This window comes from Salvia miltiorrhiza, chromosome 8, assembly GCF_028751815.1.
Source record: "Salvia miltiorrhiza cultivar Shanhuang (shh) chromosome 8, IMPLAD_Smil_shh, whole genome shotgun sequence".
NCBI lineage: Eukaryota > Viridiplantae > Streptophyta > Magnoliopsida > Lamiales > Lamiaceae > Salvia > Salvia miltiorrhiza.
Window position 1 is genome coordinate 14,533,909 of NC_080394.1, and position 10,223 is coordinate 14,544,131.

General features: G+C 38.8%; 3 protein-coding genes across 4 annotated transcripts; 1 reads left to right on the forward strand and 2 right to left on the reverse strand.

Annotated features, from left to right (window-relative positions):
* Window positions 1–1,880: 1,880 nt before the first annotated feature.
* On the forward strand, window positions 1,881–4,428 carry LOC131001273 (purple acid phosphatase 23). Its single transcript, XM_057927616.1, has 8 exons — window positions 1,881–2,323; window positions 2,401–2,592; window positions 2,660–2,996; window positions 3,071–3,288; window positions 3,368–3,558; window positions 3,618–3,899; window positions 3,971–4,093; window positions 4,204–4,428. The coding sequence occupies exons 1-8, from the start codon at window positions 2,065–2,067 to the stop codon at window positions 4,360–4,362; spliced, it is 1,761 nt and encodes a 586-aa protein (XP_057783599.1). The 5' UTR covers window positions 1,881–2,064; the 3' UTR covers window positions 4,363–4,428.
* LOC131001274 (UPF0481 protein At3g47200-like) lies at window positions 4,372–6,348 on the reverse strand. 2 transcript variants are annotated; one of them, XM_057927618.1, is made up of 3 exons: window positions 6,120–6,348; window positions 4,628–5,896; window positions 4,372–4,510 (listed from the first exon to the last, which is right to left on the reverse strand). In XM_057927618.1, exons 2-3 carry the CDS (start codon window positions 5,889–5,891, stop codon window positions 4,500–4,502), a joined length of 1,275 nt encoding a protein of 424 aa, XP_057783601.1. In that variant the 5' UTR covers window positions 5,892–5,896; window positions 6,120–6,348; the 3' UTR covers window positions 4,372–4,499. The 2 variants fall into 2 exon arrangements, with proteins under 2 accessions (XP_057783601.1, XP_057783600.1); XM_057927617.1 differs by having other exon boundaries at window positions 4,372–5,896; window positions 6,120–6,275.
* A 2,156-nt stretch (window positions 6,349–8,504) lies between these two features.
* Window positions 8,505–9,804, reverse strand: LOC130998106 (UPF0481 protein At3g47200-like). Its single transcript, XM_057923541.1, has 2 exons — window positions 8,766–9,804; window positions 8,505–8,643 (listed from the first exon to the last, which is right to left on the reverse strand). The coding sequence occupies exons 1-2, from the start codon at window positions 9,802–9,804 to the stop codon at window positions 8,633–8,635; spliced, it is 1,050 nt and encodes a 349-aa protein (XP_057779524.1). The 3' UTR covers window positions 8,505–8,632.
* Window positions 9,805–10,223: the final 419 nt, after the last annotated feature.

Consider the following 10,223-nt stretch of genomic DNA (forward strand, 5'->3'; position numbering starts at 1 on the left):
AATCGAAAATACCTGATTTAGGTGATTCAGGTGAATCTGGCAATACTTTGTCGAGGTTGAGAAGCGGAGGGCGACGCTGGCGCAGGGAGCGAAGCTAGCGGTCATCGGTGGAGAGGGCGAGACTGGCGGAGGGAGAAAGGGGCTGGGACCTGGGAGAAAGGCTGCGGTATGCAGGCTGAGCATGGGGGGGAGGGTGGTGGGCGCAGCGACGCCGATGGGAAGAAGCGCCGGTGCCGGTGGGAAGCAAGGGAGGCGCCGGTGGAAAGATAGGTGAACTATCTCTGCTGCTCAAACTCAAAGTCTCAAACGAAACAGAACCCTAATGTGGTGGGGATTTTTGAAAATTTAATTTAATAGGAATATAATTTAATTAATTTAATAAATTTAAATCGGTTAATCGGTTTAATCGTTAACCGACCGATTAAATCGATTAACCGATTTACTAAATATGCACTAACCGATAACCGAACCGAAACCGAAAAAACCAGTTATCGGTTCAGTTACGCTTTTAATCAGAAAACCGGCACCGGTTTACTAGCCCTAATTACCCTTATTTTAATTTTGTGTAGAGAACTATATATTCTACAAGTCCGACTATAATATATCACTTTTTCACTTTATATATAATTTTTTGTTAATATTGAAATTTATAATATATATTTCAGCTCTAATCAATGTGAGATCGTTATGTGCAATTTAATTTTAAAAATCTTGTGGGGTAAACCAAAATATCGTACTATGTAGTCCAATTTTTTTGGGTTTTTTTAAAAATATTGTTTTGTTTCTATTTTAGCTTTGTATATCAAATTTGTTTCTTTAAAATACAAATGGAATTTAGTTGAGACCTATGGGTTCAGATGCTAAGCACTCTATCATTAGACCAATTGAGACCTTTGACCTCAGAAAATACTGTATTGAACATTTTGTAGATTTTTAGTATCAATGAACAAATAAATTTAAAGATCACACGACGATTAATTTAAACTTGAAATCTTTAATTTTAAATATTAATCACTCTACCACTATATCAACACACATTCTTCTTATCGTGTATTTTTGTTGAACCATAATGTAATATATTTACCAAAGTTTTATAAACTATAATACTTATATTTAAATTCAATTATGCTAAAAGATCAGGATAACTATAATGGGCTTATGATGAGTACCTGAAGAAACAGCTATGTTGGGCCCAACTGTAAAGAGTGGAAATTTTGCAATAGTCCAACTTCAGTAAGATGCATTTTCTTAGTTATCTCTGTAACTCTCATCTTTAATTTGATACATAAACGCAAGGAAAATTCCTATATACACTTATTTTTCATTACAGCTTCAACACAAATAATACCGTTTCGAAATGATAAAAAGAGCTGCAATTATAAGGGAATAAATATGATATTTGACTAATATTTTATTTTACTTATCGTTGAGACTACAAGGAGAAAAAACAGGAATTCTCCCTTCTTTTTTTTTTCTTTTTTTTTTCTTCTAAGAAGATCAATGATGGTTCTCTATTTTCCCTTGTGGTGACTCGAACCTTCGACCTATTAATTAGAAGAGAAACGACTTACCAACTGGATTGCGCTTCGTTGTCAAAAATTCAACATAATAGAGATTCTCCTAATTAAGAATATCCCAAAAACAATTAGTCATAACAATTCTCTTTAAGGAATTAATGAATGTAGTTATTGAATATTTCCTTATTTCGTTTGAACGTTGGAGCCTAACCCAGCAGTTAAGAATTATACATCTCTTTCTACTTTCTGTCTTATTTTTTTACAATATCTAAGTACTACATTTAGGAAAAATGTCCTAAATAGTTTTCACATTTTTTTTTCAACCTAGGACAATTTAGGACATCTAGTCTATAGCATAGGATAAGAATATTCCAAGAATAAAATAAGTTGATCATCACTGATCCATCATTCAACATACAAAGCAAAAAACAGTGGTCGTTAAAGTGTAACTGTGAAAGTGAAACTCTTGCAATCCATGTTTATCACAAATTTACTCAATCTTTATCAACACAACTGTATCACCATCAAGAAGAAACAAACTTAAGAAATGGATAACCTCCTGTTCTTAGCTCTGATGATCACGACCACAAACAAGGTGTTTGCAGCTTCATCTCACCACATTCCGACCACCCTAGAAGGCCCTTTTGCGCCGGTAACTCGCCGTTTCGACGCGTCGTTGCGCCGCGGCAGCGATGACTTGCCTATGGATCATCCTCGCCTGAGGAAGAATGTCACCTCTAATTTTCCTGAGCAGATTGCTCTTGCATTGTCCACTCCATCCTCACTCTGGGTTTCTTGGCTCACTGGTAATCATTCTTTTTTTTTTTTTGGAATTATTTTGATGGTTTAATTAGTGTATGATTTTGTTGTGAAACAAAAATAGGGGATGCACAGATTGGGCTGAATGTGACACCACTTGATCCCACAACTGTGGCTAGTGAGGTGTGGTATGGCAAAGAGAGTGGTAAATACACTGCTAAAAAAAGTGGGATTTCTCTGATTTACAGTCAGCTTTATCAGTTTGAGGGGCTCTTGAATTACACCTCTGGCATCATTCATCATGTCAAAATTGATGGTAATACATTTTAGATGTTGAATTAGGTTGTTTTAGTCCAAGAAAATGAAAGATCCTTTTGTGGCAGGGCTTGAAGCTAAGACAAAATATTACTACAAGTGTGGGGATAGTTCCATAGATGCAATGAGTGAGGAGCATGTGTTTGAGACATTGCCATCACCTAGTTCTGAGAGTTACCCTTGTAAGATTGCAGTGGTTGGAGATTTAGGCCTCACTAGCAACTCCACCACCACCATTGACCATCTCATCACCAATGATCCTTGCCTGGTTTTGATGGTTGGCGACTTGACATACGCGAATCAGTATCTCACCACCGGAGGCAAGGGGGCCTCTTGCTACTCCTGCGCCTTTCCTGACTCGCCCATCAGAGAGACTTACCAGCCCCGTTGGGACGGGTGGGGAAGGTATTTAAAAAGGAAAAACTCCATTTTGAGGGTACTGTTGGTGTAGTTGAATGAGTCGAACGCATTATATACAGGTTTATGCAGGCCGTGACATCGAGGGTGCCTATGATGGTGATCCAAGGGAACCATGAGATTGAGCCTCAAGCTAATGACTTAACATTTGTCTCATATATGAGTAGATTTTCAGTCCCTGCAGAGGAGTCTGGTTCAGACAGCAAAATGTACTACTCCTTTGATGCAGGAGGTGTACATTTTGTGATGTTGGGAGCTTATGTGGACTACAATAGGACAGGTGATTGATTTGGTCTAGTTATAATTCCACAACTATTTCAAGAAATCATGGTGAAATCAGTTGGCATATGTTTGTTTAGGTGAGCAGTATGCTTGGCTGAAGAAAGACCTGGAGAATGTGGACCGTGGAACGACCCCGTGGCTGGTGGCCACGTGGCATCCGCCGTGGTACAACAGCTACTCGTCTCACTATCAGGAGTTCGAGTGCATGAGGCTGCAAATGGAAGCGCTTCTGTATCTACATGGAGTTGACATTGTGTTTTCTGGTCATGTATGTTTCTTGATTTGCAGTGTTTGTACGTTCATAAAGTGACGTTGCAGAGGTTTCAGGTGCACGCGTATGAGCGAATGAACCGGGTGTACAACTACACGTTGGATCCGTGTGGGCCCGTGTACATCACGGTTGGGGATGGGGGTAATATCGAGCAAGTAGATGTTGATCATGCAGATGAAGAGGGGAAATGCCCTTCTCCTAGTGACAATGTGCCCGAATTTGGGGGCGTGTGTCACACGAATTTCTCGTTTGGAGCAGCACAAGGCAAGTTTTGCTGGGAGACGCAGCCTGAGTGGAGTGCATACAGAGAAAGCAGCTTCGGACATGGCATGCTCGAGGTGAGTGAGGGAAACAAACACGTTTCTCTAACACTTGTGAGGCTCACTTGTGCATCTCTTGTGTTGTGCAGGTTGTGAACTCGACGTATGCGCTTTGGACATGGCATAGGAATCAGGATATGTACAAAGAAAACAGCCGCGGTGATCAGATTTACGTTGTTCGACAGCCTGACTTGTGTTTGGCTTCATCCAAGGTAGGTTTTTCTGTCAAAGACCAGATGCAAGGTAGCTTCAAAGTATCAATAGTCTTTTTTTGTAGCATTCTTTGAAAAATGACTAGCTATTATTATTGCTCATTCAACAGAAAAATGGAACATCCCCTGCTTTACCACCATCAAATGTTGCTGCTGCTGCTTTTACCAGTCCTCTGCTACTCACCATTTTGTTCCACTTGGTTGCTGTATCTCTCCAAACTCTCAGTTATGTGAATACTCTCATTCATCACTCACTTTGTATGATTTGAAGCAAGAAAGAAGCAGAAACCTCTCAAAATATGTTTATGAAAAAACTATCAACATTTGATACATCACTTCTCCTGCATTACAAATGAAGCATAACATCTTGACAACAACAGACCTGGAGAAACATTCCCAGATTCTTCTAATTGTGGTCTGCAAAGACAAAAAAAAAAAAATAGATCATGATTTGTGTGGTAGCATTTCACAAGTATATATGATCATATAAGTATGTATCAGAAATGAAATTTGGTAATTAGCAAGATAACTTACAAAAGGAGAGAATAGCAATCACCATCTGCACTATACCAACTGAGAGCAAAACAGCAGCTGCAACCACGGAAATGACAGTCCATGGATTATTGAAGTGGTGACGCCTCAACACCGCGAACCACCTGTTCCTCTTTCGCTTACTGTAATTATTTATGCTATCAAAAACGCCCAAATACAAAAACTTCTTGGAAGTAAACACATTAGTCATCAATCTGTCTATAACCTCATAAACTCTAGCATCCCCACCTAAACAGTTGCTGATCACCCCATAGTGTCGCAGCAGCTCTGCATCCTCGGAGCTGCACATTAGGCATTTCAGGAAGAACGCGTAGTCACTAATGCACTTGGGCTTATTTCTTGGGAGATAGAATTCATATGCAATCATGTTTCTGAGCCACGACTCCATTTCATCTGTCATTTCTAACTTAGCAATGCAAAAGGTCTTGTTCTTGAATGTGATGTCCAACAAACTAGGATCTTTTCCATTTTCATTCTCAGGGTTCTTCTTGAAGAGTATACCTGCTGCTCTCAGCTCCGTGGCAGAGAGTATGTTCTCCATCTCGATAGGTTTATCAATTCTACGCAAGAGTTGTTGAACAGAGGAACAAAACTTGACAGCATGAACTAGGCCAAGGAGATGATGAGCTTCAGGCAATACCGTTGGCACATCACGTCTATGTTGGAACAATGGCCAGAACAGATATTTGAACTCTTGGTTATCATGATTGGACAGTTGGAAGAGGTCTCTAACAATGAACATAGGGATTTGATTCTCGAACAGCATTAGATCACGAAGAATATGGCTCTTAACATGTTCAAATCCGAAGATGGGATCGCCCTTGCTCTCTTGTACCCCTAGCTCCTTGTCGTACTCGCGCAAGAACTGAATGATGAAGATGGCATCAAGAAGCAGCATTTTCACCAACTCGTCAGTATTGAGCTCAATCTTTTCTGCGTAGAAATCTCTTGCAGTTTGCTCGTTGCTCCTTATGGCCTGCACATAGCTGTCAACACTGGAGTCTCCAAGTAGCTTCTTGAGGTACCACATTTTGAGGGGCTCCATGGCTTGGAGGTTGTGTTTTCCATGGTGAAGCGGGCCGATGGAGATGATGATTGGATCATACTCCGTCTCTTTCGTGCTGCGAAGGCTGTCAGTGACTCTGTAGATGAAGGGAGTTGAGGGCCTTGAGGCTGTGTAGGAAAATTCATGGAGCATTTCATCAATGTTGACACTCAGCTCATCCTTCCCTGATTCTTCTGCCATTTTTTCTGAGACAATAAAACACACTTAAGTTAGCATCTGTTTTCTTTAACAATCAGCAGCAGCAAATAAATCACTATATATATACCAAGTTCTAATTAATGTTGATTTTGACAGTGAACAAAAACATTCTAGCATGCATGTGAACATATAAGAGAGTATTCTTTGTTTTTTCTTCAACAGTACAAGACAAGTATATATGAAATAGGATTAATGAGAAACAAGACTTACTGTTGAGTTTTGTAGATTGAGTTGCAGAGTTTTCTTGATTCCTGGCTTGATGTTGGATCTATATATATGCAAGAAGGGACTGGGACATGGTTAAGGAGAGTGTGGTTTGAGCGATGTTGTCTTATTTTGCCAGCTGCATACTCAACAAACAAACCTAACCCCTTTAAATGCCTCATAACTCTTAAGCTACTTGTAACAAGGAAAGTGCCAATGATTTTGTCGTGATAGTCTCGAACTCAAGACCTTTGGCCTTAAGCATTAATCATTCTATCGCTTGATCAACATACGCACACCTCATCGACTTTCTTTAATGTAAATGAACTTTGTCTGAGTAGAATATGTATTGTTACTATATTTTGTTTATGTTTGTTGTTACAATTTGAAACTATTATGTTACAGTTATAATTTGTTTTGCTTATGTAGTTTAAGTATTTTGGTTTGTCCCTTACTCCCTTTACTCGTCATCTTCATCCACCAACCAAACACAATCTTCCTGGACTGGACTTTTTCTAATTAAAAAAAAAAAAAACCACCGTGAAAATTTAAAAATTCATTATTTTTTTTTGTAATTATAGGTTGTTTATTTCTTTCCTTTTCTTCTCAGTTTTTTTCTTCATCCTTTCATATTTAATATGTAGAAAATAAATTTAAAATAAAAAATATTATAGAGGTCAGAAGTTTGAAACTAAATTATTTTCTTTCTTTTCATTTTTTTTTTCCGTTTCGTATATTTTTTTCTTTGGATTCTCTTATTTTCTAATATTTCTATTTTAGGTGGTTTTTTTAGTTTTTGTATTTTTTCGGGAGTATAATTATGTAATTTATGTGAATACTCTCATTCATCACTCACTTTGTATGATTTATATTAAAAGACAGGCATAATAGTAATAATAACGAACAACATTTTCATGGATTATATAATTTTAATACATTACAAAACTTTTTTGAGGCATTTCATACATTTTAGGTATTTTCTATTAAAAGACAAGTATAATAGTAATAATAAAGAACAACATTTTCATAGATTCTATAATTTCAATATATTACAAAAAAAATTGGGGCATTCCGTACATTTTAGACATTTCTTATTAAAAGACAAGCACAATAGTAATAATAACGAACAACGTTTTCATAGATTATATAATTTTAAATAACACAATTAACCTTAAATTAAATATATAGGAAAGAATATAACAAGCAAATCAATTTGTGTAAAACAAAATTCTTTTATAATTAGAAATATACACACACACACACACATATATATATAGGTAAATTGCATGAAAATGCCTGAGCTTATACCAAATCTGGTATTTTGACAAACTTTTTAATTGTAGCAAAAAATATAACGACCTTTCAATTGGTTACAATGTCGGCCTGGAGATATTTTCTCCCAAATCGATGCTGAGGTGGATCTCCGGAAAGCTGAGATGGCTAATCTGGCCGGCTAATGAAACTGTATTGTTTCCATTTACATAAAACGACGTCGTTTTAGCAAGAAATAAATCTGATGCAATACATATAAGGATTAGGGCTTCAATCGAGCATATCTCACCATCTCTTCTCCCCATTGTTCTCATCTCTCCTTTGATTGAATTCTTCTAGAAATTCATCCAATTTCCATTCGCATATGCATCCAAAATCCATTAAGTGATGGATTTTTCTAAAAAAACTGGTCAACTGAGCTCAATGAATAACCCCTTACCTCAAAGACTCTGCATGTGCGAAAATCGAAACCGTGCATCTTGCAGGCTTCAAACAGTGTCGCTAATCCCGAGAGGCACTACTACCACTGTCGTCGTTGTCGTCGGGTGAGAATTGCATATAAGTATTGCGTCGATTAATTCCTATTTTTTAGTGTTAAAGGTCGCGACCATGCCTTTATTACCCAACAATGAAATGACGTCGCTTGGCTTCTCCAAAAACTGCATCGTTTTGGAGAAAATTGAAAACGCCATCATTCAGTAATTGCATGTGTACTAGGCCACAAATACAACTAATTTTTGTCAGATTGGATAAAGCTCACATGTAAGCAGTAAACCTTAATTGATTTAACCGAAAAATATCTCCGGATCGACATTACAACCAATTGAAAGGTCGTTATATTTTTTGCTACAATTAAAAGATTTATCAAAAAATCAAATTTTGGTATAAGCTCGGATATTCTCACGCAATTTGCCCTTTATATATATATACCAATTTTAAAAAAATCGCAAAATTTGGGAGGGGGCTAGAGCCCCTGACCGCCGTGGCTCTGCCCCCTCACATATATCTGATGTTTAATCCTTTTTTTTCACTACCACGTTGATAAAAAATAGCTGGCCATGTACTATTATGTAAATACTCTCATTCATCACTCAGTTTGTATGATTTGAAGCAAGAAACAGCGGAAACCTCTCAAATATAGTATTTCTGAAAAATCAATTAACATTTGATACATCACCTCTCCTGCATTACAAATGAAGCATAACATCTTGACAATAACAGACCTGGAGAAACATTCCCAGTTTCTTCTAATCGCCGTCTGCAAAGACAAAAAAATAAAATAAAAATAGATCATGATTTGTGTGGTAGCATTTCACAAGTATATATGATCATTTGAGTATGTATCAGAAATGAAATTTGGTAATTAGCAAGATAACTTACAAAAGGAGAGAAGAGCAAACACCATCTGCACTATACCAACTGAGAGCAAAACAGCAGCTGCAACCAAGGAAATGGCAGTCCATGGATTATTGAAGTGGTGCCGCCTCAACACCGCCAGCCACCTGTTCCTCTTTCGCTTACTGTAATTATTTATGCTATCAAAAGCATCCGAATACAAAAAATCCTCAGAAATAAACACATTAGTCACCAATCTGTCTATCACCTCATAAACTCTAGCATCCCCACCTAAACAGTTGCTGATCACCCCACAGCGTCGCAGCAGCTCTGCATCCTTGGAGCTGCTCATCAGGCACTTCAGGAAGAACGCGTAGTCACTAATGCACTTGCGCTTATTTCTTGGGAGATAGAATTCATATGCAATCATGTTTCTGAGCCACGACTCCGTTTCATCTGTCATTTCTAACTTAGTAATGTAAATGGTCTTGTTCTCGAATGTGATGTCCAACAAACTAGGATCTTTATTCTCAGGGTTCTTCTTGAAGACTATACCGGCTTCTCTCAGCTCCGTGGCAGAGAGTATGTTCTCCATCTCACGATATTTATAATTTCTACGCGAGAGTTGTTGAACAGAGGAGCAAAACTTGCCAGCATGAACTAGGCCAAGGAGATGAGGAGCATCGGGCAATACCTCTGGCACATCACGTCTATGTTGGAACAATGGCCAGACCAGATCTCTGAACTTTAGGTTATCACGATTAGACAGTTGGAAGAGGTCTCTAACAATGAACATAGGGATTTGATTCTCGAACAGCATTAGATCACGAAGAATATGGCTCTTAACATGTTCGAATCCGAAGATGGGATCGCCCTTGCTCTCCTGTACCCCTGGCTCCTTGTTGTACTCGCGCAAGAACTGAATGATGAAGATGGCATCGAGAAGCAGCATTTTGACCAACTCGCCAGCATCGAGCTCAATCTTTTCTGCGTAGAAATCTTTTGCAGTTTGTTGGTTGCTCCTTATGGCCTGCACATAGCTAGCAACACTGGAGCCTCCAAGTAGGCTGTGAGGTTGGCCCATTTCTCATTCCTTCTCCCTTTCTTTTTCTTTTTGGTCTGGGCCAACTTCAGGGCCCAGAACCGAGCCCAATCTCCCATCCCAGCCCATCCCCCTAACCCTAGCCCACTCACACCCCTGATATACCCCTCCGCGTCCCCACTCTCTCTCTCTCACTTCTCACCTGCGCCGCTCTCTCTCCCAAACCCTAATCCCTCTCTCTCCCTGACTCTCCATCTTCTCCGACGCTTCACCGCCCATCCCCTCGGTTCCTTCATCTCCTTTACTGCTCCCTTCTCCTTACTGCTGTCCAGCTCCTCCCTCTTCCCTCTATAACTATGGTACTCTCTCATACGCTGGGAATAACGTATTATCAAAAAGTGAAAGGCTCTGCTATTCCTTTCAAGTGTGTTTATTGGATAATACGGGATTCCCTGACGTGG

Bases quoted from the DNA above. Each gene is read 5' to 3' on its own strand.
- LOC131001273 (XM_057927616.1), top strand. From the start codon at position 2,065: ATGGATAACCTCCTGTTCTTAGCTCTGATGATCACGACCACAAACAAG. The intron at 2,593-2,659 runs GTAATACATTTT...CTTTTGTGGCAG, and splicing joins TCATCATGTCAAAATTGATG to GGCTTGAAGCTAAGACAAAA. The intron at 2,997-3,070 runs GTATTTAAAAAG...CATTATATACAG, and splicing joins CGTTGGGACGGGTGGGGAAG to GTTTATGCAGGCCGTGACAT.
- LOC131001274 (XM_057927617.1), bottom strand. From the start codon at position 5,891: ATGGCAGAAGAATCAGGGAAGGATGAGCTGAGTGTCAACATTGATGAA.
- LOC130998106 (XM_057923541.1), bottom strand. From the start codon at position 9,804: ATGGGCCAACCTCACAGCCTACTTGGAGGCTCCAGTGTTGCTAGCTAT.